The sequence below is a fragment of the Buteo buteo genome, chromosome 28 (genome assembly GCF_964188355.1).
Source record: "Buteo buteo chromosome 28, bButBut1.hap1.1, whole genome shotgun sequence".
In the NCBI taxonomy this organism is placed as follows: Eukaryota; Metazoa; Chordata; class Aves; order Accipitriformes; family Accipitridae; genus Buteo; species Buteo buteo.
In genome coordinates this window covers 3057423-3077762 of record NC_134198.1, presented here as the reverse complement: position 1 = coordinate 3077762, position 20340 = coordinate 3057423, and the positions used below count along the sequence as shown (strand labels likewise).

Sequence of the window (20340 nt, the reverse complement as noted above, 5' to 3'; positions counted from 1 at the left end):
GTGCTTCCCTCTAAACTGAATCAAATATATTTACTTGTCAGTGAATCTGTTCCCTTAATTGTCAGAATTTGAATATAATTTTAGTTGAACCTGCTGTTATCCCTTATAGCTATGTTAATTTGTTGCTTTCTCCCCTCTTGATTTTTCCTGGTGCTCTCAATAAGCTTAAATCTCTAGTTGGGCGGAACGACTGCGTGTCCTTACTTAAGGACTGGAACAACTGGCATTTAGCCAGTTATCTTATAGCTCTTCTTGTTTTGTTTTGTCATTCCCATCCCCAAGCTCTGATGACATCCTGCTCAGATATTTTCTCAGCTACTCTGGAAGCTTTCCCATTTTTAACTGTTTAATTTTGCTTTGAATTTCCTCATGTTAACAAGGTTCATTTGTGAGTATAGTTTTGTCTTTCAAGAGTGACTTGTTTATATAGCATGCTTATGAACAGATAGATTTAAGTGTTTTTCCAGGTATTTGTTTCCTGTCTCCAGCAGCTACCCACTATCTGATACAGTATATGAATGATTGCATTATATTTCTTCATGCACCGTTCATTTCTGTTTACTTCAATTTAAGCATTTGGTTTTCATGTTCTTGGACTTCTTAAGGCCTCCTCTAACTGTAGAGTTCCAAAATCCATGCTTACGCAGTTTTTGTGCTTTCTTTATTGCTTTGCATAACGCTTTATTGCTCTGGTTTCCTTTTTCGTGTGTGAAATTCTTATTTTGTGTTCCAACTCTTTTTTTCTTTGTATAAGTAATAATAATTTTCTTTACTGTGCATTTATTTTTTGATTTTTTCTCAGATAGTGTGTAGAGAGAGATCCTTACGCGTTTACATGCTTGAAATACTTTTCAAACGTCACCTTTCTTGTCTATCACAGTGATCTGTCAAGCTAACTTGACTCCAGTTGCTGTCATATTTTTCTTGGACAATAAGTAGTCATAATCATTGTTACGTTATATGATTTGTGGACTCAAATGTCCATTGTTTTCATGGGCAATAATTCAGTTAATCTGATTTCCAGAGAATTCTGTATAATCCTGTGCATCTTTTTCCAAAGGAACTTGGCTACTGACAGTAATCATATTGTGCATGTGAATGAAGTTCTTTACCTTTGTCCATTATCTCTTAGCATCTGCATGTCATGTAGTCAAACACTGTTTGTTTGTTTCCAAGTTTTAGCTTTATATTCCTATTACCAGTGTGTTACCATGATTTAAAATATGTATATAGGAATAACTATTGATGAAGAGCTTCACTTTTTCATTGTTTTTTGTTAATTTCTGTTGATATGTAGTATCAGATTGCAGCTGTTCATAGTTTAAAGCAGGGAATAAACTGCTTGTGATGCTAAATTGATTTTTTTTCTTGCCTCTGTGATAAAAGTATATTTTTCAAAGGAATGCCCAGAAAGCTTGACTTAACTCATCTTTTTCTGCTTTTGCCTTTCCTTTGGGCAAACAAACATTTTGTCATGTTTTGCCCTTTGTTGTCTTGTAACAGATAGGTGCGAACATTGTATATAGGTTATTTAATTCTATTTTCCACCTCATCATTCTCTGCCCACGCCCATCCTTTTCGGGGATCTTTCCTGCTTAGGCAGGAAACAAATGTTGAGTGGGCTGAGAGCAATCAAACCGGTCTGCTTAAGTGCAAAAAAGGAGGTGCTTCAGACTAACTCTTCCCTTGTAAAGAAAAGGAATAGAGGCTGCAGATTCATTCCGAACTTAAGAAGTCTGAACGCCTTTAGTCAGAAGTACAAGGTGGAGATCATTTTAGGTAATCCTAGTGCTGTGGAAGAACAACTGGGTGTTCCTTTTGATCATATACTGGCAGGACACATGATTCCAGTGTGAAGATTTGTCCTAAGACATAAAAGCATCTGTATTTCACCAGAATCACAGAGGATAACTTTCAGAACAAAGTGCAATTCTTCTTTTATTGGTGTTTTTTCCCTACTAAGTTGTAAGGGATTTTGTAATTCCAGTTAAAGAATGGAAAGTACAATTTACCTTCCTGAAAGTCTTATCAAGGACTTCCCCCCCCCCCCCCCCTTTTTTTTTTTCTTTCTTTCTCTCTGAAGAGGACTTCAGTGTTCTGAGATCTGCTTTGGGTTTCTCGAAGTCCTCTGAGTGAAAGATGCAGAGTTTGTATTCACTATTGACTCTGCATTATTATTTATATGGCGGTCAGCTGAAATCTGTTTGCCATAGCATCTCTCAAAAAACCCCACATTTTTTTAAATGTTTGGACAACTTGATTTTATGCCTGATAATTTGATTGAGACTTTGTGATTGTCATAGGCCAGGCTGACTGCACTTTTTAAATTCCTTACATGACTGTACATGTAGTGCACAGGAGTATTGCTTCAAGCTGTTTGTCATTCCCTGAACAGAATAGCAACTTTTCTGAGGGAGATAGTCAACTCTCCTATGTAATGGTGCCTGCTAGAAGATAGCTTGTTGGAATCAAATGGAAAGTAGTCCTGCCTTCTAAATAATTAGAGACAGATGCCTCTTTCCTTGGCTAGGAACTCACTTTGGCTATCTATGGTAAAGCTTTCGGGTGTTTTGGAGCTCAGGATAGCGATACATGCATTATCAGGCTTCCATCTGTACATTCGTTGTTGCAACACGCTTGTCAACAGCTGAAGTCCTGGGAAATCCTGACCCCTCTGTAGTTAGCAGCCTATCTCTAAAACAGGTACATTAAATGCCACATATAATAGTTTGTGTCTTAGCTGCTTGGATTTCTGAACACGTTGCTTACTGATAAGCTGTTCAGGTTACTGGCTTGTTGAATGGAGAATGCAAGATAATATTTCTGAGGTTTTTGGTGATACTGTCTTTTGGATAATATTTTGGAGTTCCTTGGTGATATCGCTGAAGCTTTTGCAGAATGTTTGAAATCTTAAAATCTGCAAAGTGCTCACAGGAAGCCTGGTTTACTACTGTAGTAGGCATTTCACGGTTGCTAAACACTCATGACACATGCTGGCTTTAGGAATGCAAACCTACAGTTTTGAGCAAGCAAAAGACTCTGGGACACTTCTGCAGGTAAAGCAGTGTTCTTGGTGAGCATTATCACCCACGCGGCTTCTGTATGTAGAAGTAAACACTCAAGAGAGAAAAAATACTTATTTTTTTAAATTGTTCTTTTTGAAGTTGTATTGTCTGCATATTCATGTCCTATCCTGCAGATTCTCTTCCTTAGAGCTTTAAGAGCCTTTCCAGATCTCTAGGACTCAGAGGAACTGAGGCTGTGGGGGACACACATTATTCTGGTGTGCTTCATGTAGGTAACAGGGCTTGTGCATATGTTCTAGGTAATCCTGAGGCAAAAATTCTCTAGTTGAAGTGGTTAGCATCTTACGCTCACAGCATGACTGTATAATGAAACAATTTGAAGAATAACAGTTATGTGTAACTAAACTTTATTTGGTGCCGTGGTGTATCTCTCATTTTAACTTACAGACAGGAGCCATGTTCTGTTCTTTTCTGAAAAAGATAATCTCGCCTGACTCGACAACTAGCACTGTTTGACAGACTGCTTCTTTAGGAAGGGGAGACTTTCTCAGTTGTTCAAGCAACTAGCGTGGATCTGTTTATTCTGTGAGTTTTAGGTGACATGTACAGTTTTCCAACAATGTATTCCTGTCTTCATCTTTATCCATAGCACTTGGAGGCTTTATCCTTAGCAGTGTCTGTAGTGTCTTAATCTGAAAAAAACTTAAATCCTGATTTTCCATCCCTTTGAGAATACATCCAGGATGATTTGCCTTCCAGACAGAAAAATTTGTTCCTTTATGACTTTATATTGCCAGAGGTTTTAAAATGTTTCATTTTGGACTATAGACTTAAGTATTAAGTGGTGAAAAGTGGATTATTGGAAGTTCAGCTAGCAAGATGTGATGATGCTGTTTTAACATGTGACAGCAGTTTTAACATTGTATTGTGATTGACTCCAGCCTCTTCCAAAGAGATTCAGGTTGAAGTTGAAGACTTCAAGTATCTCTGTTCAACATTCACTTTTTTAAAATCCTTAACTGATTAAACAACTAATCTTTAAAAAGCTTCTGAGGTTTTTCTTCTAAGTAGCAGTGAAATGTGAAGGCTTACTGTGTTCATTGCTTTTCCAAAAGTAAATGTCCTAAAGGAAAGTGTGTACTGCCTGGTATATTTCCAGAAAATATATTTCTGTGTGCTTTTAAAATAATGACTGAAGCCTCTTCCTTAAACAGTCTCTTTCTCTAAAAGTAAAGGTGGCTCAAAATGAAGTACTTTCTGCAAATTTCACCTGCATACCTTGTCTTCTGTGGCTGTTGATGATAGTCTCAGTATTAATTAGAAAAATCTGTTTGTCACAAACAGTAAGATGTTGGACTTCTATCTGGCTGTTCTTGTCTTTGCTAAAATGAGGTAATAATCCTTTCTGTGCAAGTAATCCTCTTTACTAAACAGCACTTGGATGTCATTTAGCAGCATTGCAGTGGAGAATAAAATTCTTTTCTTTCCAATTTAGAAAATCTGTAGTATTGTATTTTTCAAGAAAATAGTAGTGTCAGGCTTGGTATGAATGCTGTAATTTAGTAATTACATTTGCATAGCCAAATTTCTCCTGCTGTTCAGCTGGTTGTACTTCCCATCCTTCCCTTTTTATCCAGATTTATTTGTGGTTTTATTCTGTGATCATAGCCAAAAGAGGAGCTGTACTTCATTAGTGAGTCAAAGGAATGTATAAATTTTTATTAGTCAAAGGAATGTTTGTTTTTTTGTTATAATACACGCATTAGAATGTATATATCATTATATTTTTAAATTAATATACATCACAATGTGTATTTTTATTAGCTTGCAAACTTTAATCCCTTGATTAATTCTTGAATTTCAACAGGACTAGCAACGTAACAACCATTTACAGATCAGGCCATGTATTTGCAAAGTAATTTGAATTCCAGCCTGCTGAAGTATTCTGTTTTGCTTATATTTATAAAGGTTTTCAGTGGTGGTGGTTGTTGCTTCTCTCTTTTAGTTGTTTTATGATGATGTGGAAAACATAGCAGAAGCTTTAAAAAGTCTTTCCAGGTAGAAATCTGACTGTTGTACTAATAGCAGAGTCTAAGATCTACTGAAACTGAGAGGAGTCAACATATTCTGCTTTAGGAGTTCACTATTTGTAGAAGGTGAAGGAGGATGAACTGTACTTTTTTTTCCACTTATAATTGCTGTATTTCTAATTCTTCGTGGAAAACTGTCCATATAATTTCAGTATATGCTTCAGCAGAGTACTTCTGTGGTAGTGTTGGCTGATCATGAATGCATACTTCTAGTGCTTGAAGGGAAGAGTTTTCGTAATGTAAAGTACTGAACATCTTGCATATCGTCCCATGAGTGACAAATGTGGTTACTATTAGATGAATCAAGGTACTAGGAAATTTTAAAAGAACAATTATTTTAATATTTTTTCAATATTTTAATGTAATGGAAATAAAAAAATATTTAAGTAAATATAATCCCCATAGAAATTAAGTCTATTTTTAATTCTTTCTTCAGTTTTGGAAGGATATTGTTGAAGATATTGAAGTTCGTGATCTAATTTCTGACAGAAGCAAATCTCAAGGTGAGACTTCGTGACTAATCTTAATACATATATGTTGGTAAATATAGCAAAGGAAGGACTAAAATGTATTTGTTTACTTTGTAGATATTCCATCAGAAGAATGGATCTGGGAATCCTTATTTCATCCACCTCGCAAATTGGGCATTAATGATATTGAAGGGCAGCGGGTACTTCAGATCGCAGTGATTTTACGTAATCTTTCGTTTGAAGAGGGAAATGTTAAACTTTTGGCAGCTAATCGTACTTGTCTTCGGTTCCTGCTACTCTCTGCTCATAGTCACTTTATTTCTCTACGGCAGTTGGGGCTTGACACGCTGGGAAATATTGCAGCAGAGGTAATGTGCTTCAAAACAGAACAATTAAAATATAATTTGATAAAAGCATTACTTTAGTGTTAATTAAATGAATTACTTTTTTCCTTGATCATTGGATGAAGCAGGAAATAAATTATTCTCTGAATTTGTAAATAGCAATTTGAAAACAAGTATTCAGGGCCAAAACAAAAATACAGACTGTACGTGTCAGTTTGCTAACATAGAATCACATGAAGAAGACTGATTGTATAGGGAGATACAAGATATTCATAGTGCAGAATTTTCAGTTTAGTTTCTCAGTGAGAAGAAAGGTATTTAGGAAAATTCTGCAGACGGTACGCTAGCTTCTTCACTTTAGTCATAATGTCAAAATAGTACATTTGAGAAAGGGGGTGGTAGAGGGTTTAGTGTAAATTAGACTGCTACTTCAGAGCAGAAAGGGAGGAAGGGGCTCAAAATAAAAGGGGCTACAGTAAAAAGCTCACAGGGTTCTGGTTTTGTGAACACAAATGTCATTTATATGTGCTGCATTTAAACACTTTTAAATCTTATATTTTAATATGCAATTTTAAGGATTTGAGCCATTAGCACTATATGGATAGTGTTAGTCATATGGGTTTTTTTCTTTCTCATCAGCTTCTTTTGGATCCTGTTGATTTCAAAACTACTCATCTAATGTTTCACACTGTTACAAAATGCCTCATGTCAAGGGATAGATTTTTAAAAATGAGAGGTAAGATCTCTAGCTATTCTTGTTGTTGTATTAGAATTGTAATTATTGCTGTTTAAAACTATTTTGTATTTGTTCTTCAGGCATGGAAATCTTGGCAAATCTCTGTAAGGCTGAAGATAATGGTGTCTTAATTTGTGAATATGTGGATCAAGAATCCTATAAAGAGATCATATGTCATCTCACACTACCAGATGTGCTGCTTGTAATCTCAGCACTTGAGGTGCTATACATGCTCACAGAAATGGGAGAAGTGGCTTGCTCAAAGATTGCTAAAGTAGAGAAGAGCATAGGTAAGGGAGAAGCAAAATCTGTTACTCTTATGTAGGAAAAAAGACTTAAGAATATATCATGTTCAGTGGTTAAAAACATGGCTTCCTTGTGTGTGTATGCAGCTTAGGGATGGATATTAGAATAGGAAGTTTTTACTAAAATATATTCTTTATGTCCTCAAGAAATTGATGATGCTAATAACTCAGGAAGCTAAAACTTTTGAAGTGTTTGGGTTTTTTCTTGTTTTTTTTTTTTTTTAAATGCCATGAAGTGGCGAGGAGGGAATAAAAAAATTCTGCAGAAGCATGCAGAGGTTTGTTTTGTTTCAACATGTGGCATTTTTAAAGCAAATCAATATGTCCCAGCAGCGTTCATTTGTCTTGTCCTAATGTCGTTGTTGGTTTTACATTCAATACTTTAGATACATTAGTATGTCTGGTTTCTATGGACATCCAGATGTTTGGACCTGATGCACTTACTGCTGTAAAACTCATTGAACATCAGTGCATTAGCCAGCAAGGAGTACCTGATGTCAGACCACAAGTAATGGATCACGGTTCTTCACAGGCCCATGCAACAGGTGTCCCAGGTTTGTATCACTGCAAGAGAACATACTCTTCTACAAAATTTCCTATATGGCATGTGTGATTTTTGTCTTCTGTAGGTTTCTGATTAATTTACTTAAAGGAGTATAGCATTATGCATAACATATGGTATCTTTTTCAGACACTTGTTCACAAAGCAAATAAAAAGTTGTTAGACAAAACTGTTGTGAAACAAGCTTTAAAAGAATATTTTTCAGTTGCTAATCCAAAAATTTACTGAGCGTTATGTACACTCCTTATTTTAACTTGTTCAGTGGAAAGAAAAAGTATCCATTCTAGATTGTTCCCACAATTTGCAGAGAATTAGAGGTCCGTTTTATATTGTGCTTTACACAGAATATTATTGGGCAGTAACATATAGTATTTGATAGAATTGCAGAGATGATAGACACACAGAATCATGCCTCTATTGAAGCTGCTAAACAGCTTATTATGATGTGAACCAAATTTTAACTATTGTTTAAAGCTTGGAAAGTGTTTTCTTAATTGTAAACTAAATTTTAATTATTATTAATTTTTGCAGTTTTATTTTGGGATTAAATACTGACACTTTGGAAATTGATGGCACAGCTACTTATTATTGGTCGGGGGAATAGCATGTACTTCATTCTGTCTTTACTAATAAAAGCACATAGCAGTACACCACACGTGCACACAAGATGGAACATAGCTGTTCATGCGGGGAAAAAATGGAGAAAGAACCATTACGACAGACACTGGCTTGCATGTCTAAGTGTACCGTTTCTGGAACGGGTGCAGATAGCACAGTGGAAGTGATTGGAAAAGAATGCGACTAAGGGGATGAACAAGAGTGAATAGAAGGAACCAATGTGACATTGCAATGAAATTCTTTACATTATATTTGCTTCAACTTAAGAATTGGAAAAATAATTGCTGTGTATTTGTGCCTGTTCTGGTGGAGTACTGTGCCACTCTTAAATCATGCTCAGCACTCTAAAGTGTGGAGATCATGGATCATGATTGTTAATCTGGAAGTTGTTGTTCACTAAGTGCTTATGTCATGATTGCACTTTAGTGGTGGCTCTGGCTTTAGCGTGTCCTGCTTCACTTTGGTAAATTGTGGTGGAAATCTGTAGTCTGCTTAGTGCACCTTTGTGACTTGCCTTAGCTAGATACATCTGTGCTTACAAACACAGGAGAGACTGTACTGCTGAAAGTCATGAAGTGCTTCATTCAGGAGAACAAAAATCGTTTCAGCAAATTTTTTTTTCTTTCTCTCCCTCTCCATAGCCTCTAGGACAGCACCACATGTTGCTCCACCACCAGGAATAGTAGAAATAGACAGCGAGAAATTTGCATGTCAGTGGTAAGTGTGTAGTTCTATTCAAATACTTTAATGAAGAAGAAAAACAAAGAAAAATGCCTGTATTCATGTGTCACAGAATTTTCTAGCTTGCTTCTATTTGCTGTTAGACTCATTTTTCTGAAAAGTATAAACCAAAACCATTCTGTCATTGCTTTGAAGTATGAAAGAAAAAACTCAACCAGAATATTCATCTTCAACAATTGATACTTGAAATTAGTTGTTTTCTGTTTTCGAATAGAATTTAAATAAAATGAAGATCAGAGTTAAAAATCAAATTATTTCTTAAATTATCAAGCAGCATTATCTGTTTCATGAGTGTTTTCATCTGGTAATGTGTTGCTATATTACTGTACCAATGTAAAAGTAATTATTGAATTAGGAAGCTAGGCCCTGCAAAACTCTCGTGTGATCATTGTGAAGCTCAAGCAAGTTAAGGAAGATCAAAGCCTTTTCCATCCAAATTCTCTTGCTTTCAACTAATATTGTTGTTGTCAGATATTTAGAGAAAAAACTATTCTACCTGTGCTTCTCAAGTGGACTGAGGGTGATCTTTCTGAACTATTTGACTTATGTAAATCTACTCACATTCTAAATCTTTGTATGAATCAGTTCGTGGTGGACCCTTCCAGCTCTACTGCTTCACAACTTACATGTTCATCTGTTGTCTTCCTGATCAGACAAGGGCTTTCAAGATAAAGTGGGTAGAAGTTGTCAAAGCTTAGTGCTTTAGGTCATAATTTAGTTTTACTTATGCTTGCAGCAAAGCTGTGATTGTATGGGGGAAATGTAGATTCTTGTTGGTCAACTGACATTGTTCCCATGCTTCTGTTTGCACACTGCAAAGTATTATTAATGTGCGCTGCTGAAAGACTGAGAAATTTCACATTTAGGCATTTAAACAGGGATACCTGGAGCTGGACTTGCCACAGCTCAATTTAGTGATCTGCAAGTTGGTCCCCAAACTAGTTTTCTAGTCTGCCTTTTTAATTAATGCAGTGGGAGATACCCCAAATAGTAAAATAAATTGCCTTCACCTGCCTAGTGAGATGAGATCACCTGATGAGATTACAAATTACCTTCTGGTGCCACCTTCTCTCTATTGATTATAGAGAGCATTAGACATCTAGCTTTCAGTAGTAAAGTTGTAGGCAAGGTGAATTTTGCACTCTGTATAAAATATAAAATAGAAGTTTCAACTGCTAAAATAAGTATGGGTAGGTATCATGCTGCAACTGTGTAATACCAATGAATAGATTATTAGCCAGGTTAGCCTGAGTAGGAGTTCTTGTAAGGTAAGTGCGTGTGACAGTAAAGTGCTTATCACAGATCCCATTTCACCATTATAAGTCTGGAGTATCTTCAGTTTGCTGGTACAAGTGATAGTGTGTCAGCCTAATATGACATACCCAACTGGATAGTCATTTGTCTGATATGCCAAATTTAATTAATACCTAGACTTTCTGTTACACAGTGTGATCTCAATTTTTGTAATAATGAAATTGTAACTCAACTGCAGGAGAAATGGCATTATACTTGCTCTTTACTGGTTATGAGAGAACACAATTTAAAGAATGCAATCATTTGCTCTTTCTCTTTTGAAGCATCTAGTTATATTGGACGTGTAGGACTCTGCAAAGGAGAATGCAGTGTAGTTTTCCAGAGTGTTAGCACCATATAGTAAAAGCTGACAATTTAAAAATATTTTTATTCTGTCTGAGCCTATATACTGGTACTGGTATTTGTACATTACGCGAGAGTTGTTACCTATCTCCATTTGCTGCTGGGGATGAACCGTTGCCATGTCTGTGGGTTGGAATAATGGATCTGGAAGAAATAAAATCAAACTGATAGAAAATGCTTCCTTCTCTCACAGCTTCCTGGTTGGGGTTGGATGGTCTGTGTGCTTGCGGAGAGTCTGTAGGAGATACAAATACTTTCTTTCTCTGGAAATTGAATGTTAGGCAGAACAGGTTGTTCCGGGATTTTATTGATGTCTATGTAATGCGGGACTCCAGGAATGAGAGAGAGTGTGTGTGTGCATGCGCGCGCACGTACTCTCTTAGAATCCCAGTCCCCTCTCTCCTGCCTTCCCACCTCTATAAGAATGAGTGTTGAGATTGTTACTCTATCTCTGGTTTTACTTGTATTTTAAAGTAAGACTGCATTAGCAGATCAGTTAACAAAATCTTGGTTTTGATACAAATGTTGACTTCTGATAGAAATTTCTGACGAAGAATTAGCTAGCATTCAGTACATCTTTTGCAAAAACAGAATCATTAAGAAATAAGAATAGAGCTGTGGGGAGGAGATGTCACCAAACAATGCATTCTTTTTTGGTTTTGTTTCTGAATATACAAATAAAAAAGGCATACATAGAGACTATTTTGCATATTACGTAAGTAAATAAGATGTGGGCTAAAAACTGACTGCGTATGTTAGGGGTCCTGTGTGTTGAGAATGACAAAGTATGGAACACATTTGACAAGACAATATACTAAAATGCTATTTTCCATGTTGTTATCAGGTCTCAGAAGTCTCTGTGTTACAGACAGAAGTGTTTTAACAACCCTTTTAAAAGTCCTCTCTCTATATTTTGCTTCATAGTGTATTTTTTCATCTTCAGGTTGAATGCCCATTTTGAGGTGAATCTTGATTGCTCAGTCTCTCGAGCAGAAATGTACTCGGAATACCTCTCTACCTGTAGTAAATTAGCTCGAGGTGGAATCCTAACATCAACTGGATTTTATAAATGTCTGCGGTAAGACAAAAATTCATGCAACAACAAAGAAGCAATTGTATGTGCTCAGTACTAACCTGTAGCTTTAGACTTCTTTAAGAAAGTTCTACCAAGTTAAGTTTGAAAGATGTCCCGTTTGCAAATTTTAATTGAAACAAATGTTCAGAGTTTGTTTAATTTTATTTTATTCTATTTCAGGATCATTGGTAGGGTTCCTTCTCTGCTTATAGTCCTTTTTATTCTTTTCAAAGTAGTTTTTGGAGGTATTGTAGTTTTCACTTAGCTTGTATGAGATCTTGGCCAGCCATTTGGTGGACCTGCTAGTCCTCAATGATGAGTACTCAGGTGCTATTGGAGAATCCTGCTGTATTGCAAAGATGCAGGCACTAGTGCAGTTACTCTGCACACAAGAGCAGTTAGTTAAAAACATTGTAAGAGGGTTGAGTTATTGTGTTCATTAACATAAATTTACGTTGTGTTTGGCAGAACTGTCTTTCCAAATCATACAGTGAAGAGAGTAGAAGATCCAAGTAACAATGGTCAAGCACATATACATGTGGTAGGAGTAAAAAGGAGAGCTATACCACTTCCCATTCAGATGTACTATCAGCAGCAACCAACTTCGTCTACCCCAGTTGTCCGGGTTGATTCAATTCCTGATGTGTCTTCGTCTCCTTCGCCAGCAGGTTTTTAAATTAATTAAATATCAAGTATTTTGCATTGATTCTGAAATGACAGAGACAAAAGTTTCTGAAAATAGTTTGAAAGTGTTGGAAGTCAGGGCCACATGTTTTGATTGATTTTTTTCAATAATGTTAGGAATAGTATTGCAGTATGTACTTGCATGCCATTCTAGTATTTGATGTGTAACCCATAAACTTGCCAGTCAGCAGACAAGCCATTGTTGCTGCATCATTAATTCAGATGCAGCATAGCTGAGAAGAGACACTGCTTCATATAGAATTACAAATTCAAGCCTTGGATTTTTAAAAACTTGTTAAGTTAATGTGTTTTGAAATAATTTTTGCTTCCAAATTTTTACTGCGTTTATTTCAACAGGAATCCCACATGGGCTACCAAGCGTAGGAAATCACTATCAGAGGACGCCTATTAACCAGTCTTCAACTTTGACAGCAACACAGATGTCTTTTCCAATTCAAGGTGTTCATACTGTGGCACAGACTGTTTCTAGAATTCCACAAAATCCTTCTATTCATACACAGCAGCAACAAAATGCTCCAGTGACTGTTATACAGAATAAAGGTCCAATATCTTGTGAAGTAGTGAAGGCCACAGTAATACAGAGCTCTGTTCCCCAGTCTGCAGTTCCTGTTACTATTGCTGTAGGAGGAGCACCACAAGCTTCTAATCAAAATCACAGCACTACAGGACAACAGCCGTCTGTTACCGTTGTTAGTTCTCAGACGTTGCTTCACCACCAACCTGTAATTCAACAACAGTCTCCACTGCATGCAGTGGTACCAGGACAGATACCTTCAGGCACTCCTGTCACGGTAATTCAGCAAGCTGTACCTCAGGGTCATATATTTGGCAGAGTACAAAACATACCAGCATGCAGTTCAGCAGTTTCACAGGGTCAACAGCTAATCAACACATCATCACAACCTGGGCAGACATCATCTCAGCAGTCCTCTGCTGGTAACCAGCAACAAGATACAGTCATCATAGCACCACAGCAGTATGTCACAACCTCTGCATCTAACATTGTTTCTGCCACCACAGTTCAGAATTTCCAAGTAGCAGCTGGGCAGGTGGTTACAATTGCAGGTGTCCAAAACCCACCGACATCTAGGGTAGGGTTTCAGAATATTGCACCAAAGCCTCTGCCATCTCAGCAGGTTCCACCTGCCGTGGTACAGCAGCCGATGCAGCCACAGCAGCAGCCTCCACCGCCATCCCAGCAAAGTGTAGTGATTGTAAGCCAGCCAGCTCAGCAAGGTCAAACGTACGCACCAGCCATTCATCAGATAGTGCTTGCTAATCCAGCTTCTATTCCCGCTGGTCAAACTGTCCAGTTGACTGGACAGCCAAGCATTACTCCATCTTCTTCACCATCCCCAGGTCCGGTTACAAATAATCAAGTCCCTACAGTTATGTCATCTTCATCTACCACTCCTCAGTCACAAGGACCCCCTCCTACTGTCAGCCAGATGCTTTCTGTAAAGAGGCAGCAGCAGCAGCAACATTCACCAGCATCATCGCAGCAGCAGGTACAGGTACAACAACCGATACAAATGCAAGTTCAGTCACAACAAGCTAATACAGGAGTTGGCCAGCCTAACTCTGGTGAGTCTAGTCTGATAAAACAACTGCTTCTTCCAAAAAGAGGCCCCTCAACTCCAGGGGGGAAGCTTATACTCCCAGCTCCACAGATTCCTCCACCTAACAATGCAAGAGCTCCTAGCCCTCAGGTGGTTTATCAGATGGCCAATAACCAGGCACCAGGTTTTGGAGTTCAAGGACAGTCTCCAGCTCAGCAGCTGCTAGTTGGACAACAAAATGTTCAGCTGGTCCCGAGTGCAATCCAGCCCCAAGGGGCAGTACAAACAGTACCCATTTCTAATTTACAGATATTGCCTGGCCAGTTGATCTCAAACAGCCCAGCAACTATTTTCCAAGGGACTACTGGCAACCAGGTTACGATAACAGTTGTGCCAAATACGAGTTTTGCTACTGCAACTGTGAGTCAGGGAAATGCAACTCAAATCATTGCTCCAGCAGGAATTGCAGTAAGTGGAGCACAGACAGGAGTTGGGCTACAGGTGCAAACACTTCCAGCTACTCAAGCACCTTCAGCTGGACAATCACCATGTACTGCTGCTCCCCCATTCAAAGGTGATAAAATAATTTGCCAAAAGGAGGAAGAAGCAAAGGAAGCAACAGGTTTACACATTCATGAACGTAAAATTGAAGTTATGGAGAATCCTTCCTGCCGAAGAGGAGCTGCAAACACCAGCAATGGGGATGCAAAAGAAAATGAAATGCAGGTGGGAAGTCTTTTAAATGGGAGAAAGTATAGTGACTCCAGTCTACCTCCTTCTAACTCAGGGAAAACTCAGAATGAGGCCAATCAGTGCTCACAAGTCAGTAATGGGCCATCATTAGAAATGGGTGAGAATGGAGCTCCTGGAAAGCAGAACTTTGAACAAATGGACACACAGGAAATTAAAAGTGATTTGAAGAAGCCCCTAGTTAATGGAATCTGTGATTTTGATAAAGCAGATGGTTCTCATTTGAGCAAAAACATTCCAAATCACAAAACTTCCAATCATGTAGGAAATGGTGAGATATCTTCAGTGGAACAACAAGGGAATTTGGATGCCACGCAGCAAGATACTGCCAAAGGTGATCAAGGGGAAAGAATTTCTAATGGGCCTGTATTAACTTTGAGTAGTTCACCTGTTGTAAGCGGTACACAGGAGGCTGCAAAACTGTTAACCCAGCAACTTAGTGGTACCAACACTGATTTACCTAATGGACCTCTAGCTTCAAGTTTGAATTCAGATGTGCCTCAGCAACGCCCAAGTGTAGTTGTCTCACCACAATCTACAGCCTCTGTTATACAGGGGCATCAAATCATAGCAGTTCCACACTCAGGACCTAGAGTGTCCCAGTCTACCCTGTCATCCGAAGTTCGGTCTACTAATGGCACAGCAGAATGCAAAACTGTAAAGAGGCCAGCAGAGGATAATGACAGGGAAACTGTTCCAGGAATTCCAAATAAAGTAGGAGTTAGAATTGTTACAATCAGTGACCCCAACAATGCTGGTTGCAGTGCAACTATGGTTGCTGTGCCAGCTGGAGCGGATCCAAGCACTGTAGCGAAAGTAGCAATAGAAAGTGCTGTTCAACAAAAGCAGCAGCATCCAACCACGTATATACAAAGCATGGTCACACAGGTATGTTGCAGTGTTCTTTTTATTTTTATTCTAACTGTGATTCTGACCAATAATGTGAAATAACACGGGTGAAAATGTGAACTCAGTCGATATCTCTTGCACAGTATTCAAAATATTCAGAAAATGGTGCTTTCTGTTCTTTCACGGACTAAAGTTCTAATAGTTTGCATACTTCTTCAATGTCAGTGACAATAGTGGAATTTAAAATAGTTTGTAGCTTGATAATAACGCAGTAAGGAAAGAACTTCTGCTCACTGATTTCTTCCTTAAAGGATTAACTGTTCTGAAGACAACAACGATTTGTTGTATGGTCTTGTAAAAATGTCAGTATTGTTCTGCATTTTATTCTTGGTCATTATTGCTTATGGAGGGGTGAATATGTTTTTTTGCAAGTTAATCACCGCAGCTGCATCTGGCTTGCTGAAATGAGTTGGAGTTCTTGCATTTAAAAGTGGTCTTCAAAGGCTTCCTTCAGGGGTTCACTACAGTCAGGAGAAAGTATTGTTTTGTAAATTTGTTTAAATATTTGTTTGTTTATTACAAAATATTTGTAATGTTTGTTTTATCGATAAAATAAGCATTGTTTGTTTTTTCTGTCTGACAAACTTTGGAGAGGGCTTCCCCCACCTCAATCAACTTTTTTTTAACCATTTGAAAGTGGTTACTCCCTAACACTTTACTAGAAATGAGGTATGGCCATCATTTGTATGAGTATTAATAAGTACAAATAATCATGTTTGAGATTATTCCAGTCTCTAGAATTTATTTTAGTTTTGTACATGGACAGAAAATCCCTCTCCAAAATTGTTCCTAACCTGAATAGAAGCAAAAAGAGTAGAATAGTAGGTCTGGCAATCAAGAGTTCTGACAGACCAGAGGGAAGAAATGAAGTCTTGAGTTGTACATTAGTGCATTTTGACCTCAAGGTCTTTTATTTCTTATCTTCCTTTTTTGTTTGGTTCATTGGGGTTTTGTTTGTTTGTTTTTGATGAGGTAGCAGGTATAGACCCTACAGACTTAAATAGAGCTAGAACTCAAATTTCAACAAGTGGTGGCTAGTGCTACTTCTTTTTCTGTGTCAAGTTAGGTTTCTATTGAAAGCTCTTTTGTCTTTCCTTCATCTAGTTGTCAGAAATCAGAACTAACACTTAACAAGTTTTCTTTCTTTTTTCTGTCTTTACTTTTTTCTTTTAACTGCCACACCGCACAGAGTTATGTTCTTAAAATGTCTTTGAACTCACTCATAAATTTTCACTTGGTTTTATCAGAGAGAGATCTGTATTTTTCTGATACGTTATTTATCTTTGTTCTTACTAGAAATGATTTGACCAAAATGAAAGTGTCTGTTGGCAGCGTAGGGACAATGCACTAGATTTTCTGTAGTGTGGATATATTAGCTATGCCTTGGTTTTTACAGTGAGTGTCTTTAGCTGTTACACAGTTTGAATTTCTGTTATAGCTTTGCTAAGGATTTGGCTGAAATAGAAATGGTATGGCTCTGTCTCTGGAATGGAATAAATATTATCTGTGGTTATTTATTCCCTGGACTTGTGTCTGACAAGAATTTTCAGTTGTCTCAAACAGCTATTAAACTATTAGACTTCCAGATTTTTGAGAAGAGGGGAGTAATGCAGTTAACTGTTTCATTTGTATTAGATAATGTGTATCGTGATAATAGAGGGGAAAAAAAGAAAAAAAAATATTTTCTGTGCTGATAGTTTCTTTTTTACACTGTCACTAATATCACTATCATTAATAGTTCCTACATTTTCCATTACCTGTACAAACAGAAGTGCTGCCAGCTGGGCTTGCCATTCAGTACAAATTTGCAGATTAAAATAACTTGGTTTAATGTCTGCTTCTGTGGAAGTTAGCTCATTCTTGTGTCTGTAGGATGCCCTTTCTTTCTTCAAAATTACAGGAATGTGGGAGAAAAGCAGTTAATTAGTTTTGATCTTGAACAATCTGACTCATTAGCTAATTGCCTTAACCATTATGTATGGCTATTTATGAATCATGTCTATCATGATAATGCTAAGTACTGACTTATAATAGAACCCACTTTATAGTACTCTGTTCAGACATAGCGAACATCATAGTCTGGCTTAAGACTTTTAAGGATCTTTAAAATTAATGTGTTGGACTATAAACAGTACCAAAATCATCCTGGCCAGCTCTTTTTTTTTCCAAAGCTGCTGAGCAGCTGGAATAGCAATTGTTTTTCTGGAAAAGCAGATGGTAAGTATTTCCAATATTGAGTCTGCTTTTAGGAGTATCTTTAAGACATCCAGAAATACTAAGATGTAGCCAAATTCTCATGAACTCAGCGTGAATTTTACTGATGACTTCTTTTGAGGCTAGGCCCTGTATAATCTATTTTTCTCCCTCCCATTTTGAGAGTCTTCCTTGTATGATAAGCAGCTTCCTTGTCCCTGACTTTTTGAAAGGCAGCAGCTAAGGAACACTTTTTTCACTTGAGCATCTGCATTGTTTTATGCTCTCTGCAGTACCTAATGTGTACTGGCTGTCTTGCAGAAGAAATAGAACATGGTTCTTTCTGCAAACAGTGTGAAATTTATTATAAATACAACCCAATGGAGAAAAACAGTGAGGGACAGGGAATAAAGGGGTATTAGCTGTGGCAAAATTGCATAGCTGCTGAAGGTGTTAGTGTGTGATTTCCTGTTTGCTTGTCATTTTAAAATTTTATTTTAAACTAGAGCTTGTATTTCAGAGAAGTGAGGAAAGGATAGAAGAAGAAAATTTGTAATAAAATTACAACCCAACAGGAAGGCTAGAAAAGGAGATGTAGAGGACAGAAGAGGGAGGAGAGTATTGCTTATGCAACTACAGCAGGATTAGTTGTCACGAACTACAGAGAGAAGGGGAAGATGCTTGAACTGAAGATAAGGAAGGGCAAACAAATAGCGGAGGAAGTGAACAGCAACATGAAAACTAAGGAAAGCAAGAAAAAGAGCTAAATAATCCTTAATGGAATGTAAAAGTTAAGATTTGTTTCATGATATGAATGGTAGTTTGAAATGGGCTGGTACTATATGCTTGGGAGGAAAAAATGTTGATTTAAATGGCCTACTAAAATAATGAAAATTATATACTTGTTATTTATGGGACTGCCCATGTAGTGCTGTTGAAATGCAGTTACACAAGTACAGGTATTGTCTGTGTATAACCTGTGATTATTCATGTTAATTGTACACCTCAGCAGAACTCATTGAAAAGTAACTACATATATACTGACTTAAAAGATTTTTCTTTTTATTTTTTGCATTTTTATAAAAAAACTGGGCTATGGGTTATGTCAGAAGAGGAACATGTGATACAGTGTTGCAGTTTTTTTATTATATCTCCAGCTGTATTTTGTAAGCTCATGAAATGTAGTCTGAGAGGAGACAGAACTGGCACTTTATTTCCTTGGCTTCCTTTTATTTTGGTGTTCCCTGTTCCTGGATTATTGCTTTCCTGAGGCACTGTGCTAGACCTGTGGATGAAAAAGAAATGAGCAATTACCTACCTGTACCCTTTCTTTTCTACTTTTTCTTACTCCTCTTCAAACGCCTCCAAAACATCTGTTGAACATAACCATGTTGGTTTGTCCCAACTGGTGTGTGTTTTGAAGGAATGCTCTGATACCACGCCAAGTTCCTAGAAGTGAGCAAATCTGATTTAAATTGCCTTATCTGGCTTTTAAAGTAATCACTTCCCTGCTCGTCACTGTCGTCCCCTCATAAACAGTGCATGCCCATTTCTCTTAAGGCCACACACTTGAAACATACTTGTGTGGAAATTTAGGTGGCAAAAACTGTGTGAGCATTGCCATAACTATTTGCTCCTGCTCTCTGTTGATTGGAAAGCTGAGAATTACCATGCACCAGAAAGCAGGTGTGTAGCTCCAGGAGGTGTAATTCATTCCTAGCCACAGAGCAAATGAGTTTCTCAGCTGGAAGTACTGAACTACAGAATCTCTGTGCTTTTATTGCTCTTCACTTGTGAAGCACACTGTTGCAAGGAGACTTAAACTTCTGTAATCTAACAAGAAAAGAACATTTATTTTAGTGCCTACCCATCCACCTGACCCTTTCCTCACACTCAAATCCTTCTATATTCATTTTCAGCTTATAGGTTACCTTTTTTGATATATGTTCATTATCATGAAGAAGCTAAACATAAAATTTTGTAGTACAAAACGGTAAATCTTATGATATTTTAAAAATATTTTTGCTAATAATTGTTTATTGTTGAGTTAAATGTATTTACTATGGGTATGCACATACTAATGGTGGGAGAAAAAATGCAGCCTAACGCTTTTAAGCTGCACATGGCTCTATATGTCAACAAGACCCCCATCACACCGGGATGCAGTGTGTTCTCTTGCTGATGGCACAGTAGGCCTTTTAATAAAATGGGCAGGTATCGTGCTGAAATAAGAGTTATCCACTAATACGTAAAGGGAATGGCATCACTGGTTCCGTGAAATGGAAGTGCAGGCCATTTCTGGCCCCAAGCCATAGAGTTTGTTATTCCTACCACATAGGGAGCTCGTGTGCATGAAAATAAATTAGTATCTTTAGTAAACAGTCCATTCTAGTTAGCAGAAAGCTCTTAGCTTTACTCTTAGTTTTCATGCCTGTGCTGGACTTCCCCCACCCCACCCCATATCCCATTCTAAAGGGACCCAGTCTAGGTATAAAATCACCTTCTGCTTATTAAAAGTAGGCTGTAGTATCTGTTCTGCAAGTAGACTCTACAAGTATTAAGGATTTGTATTTATGTGGTTTTAAGAGTTCAGGGCAAACG

At 37.5% G+C, this 20340-nt stretch overlaps 1 protein-coding gene across 1 annotated transcript in view; it reads left to right on the top strand.

The window, feature by feature from the left end:
• Positions 1 to 20340, top strand: part of ARID2 (AT-rich interaction domain 2) — a 107954-nt gene that overhangs the window by 70286 nt on the left and 17328 nt on the right. The window contains exons 7-15 of the mRNA XM_075059186.1: positions 5553 to 5619; positions 5704 to 5954; positions 6570 to 6666; positions 6747 to 6956; positions 7358 to 7525; positions 8793 to 8868; positions 11492 to 11626; positions 12092 to 12291; positions 12665 to 15525. Of these exons, the coding sequence (XP_074915287.1) occupies positions 5553 to 5619; positions 5704 to 5954; positions 6570 to 6666; positions 6747 to 6956; positions 7358 to 7525; positions 8793 to 8868; positions 11492 to 11626; positions 12092 to 12291; positions 12665 to 15525 (4065 nt within the window). The remainder of the gene's footprint in view (positions 1 to 5552; positions 5620 to 5703; positions 5955 to 6569; positions 6667 to 6746; positions 6957 to 7357; positions 7526 to 8792; positions 8869 to 11491; positions 11627 to 12091; positions 12292 to 12664; positions 15526 to 20340) is intronic.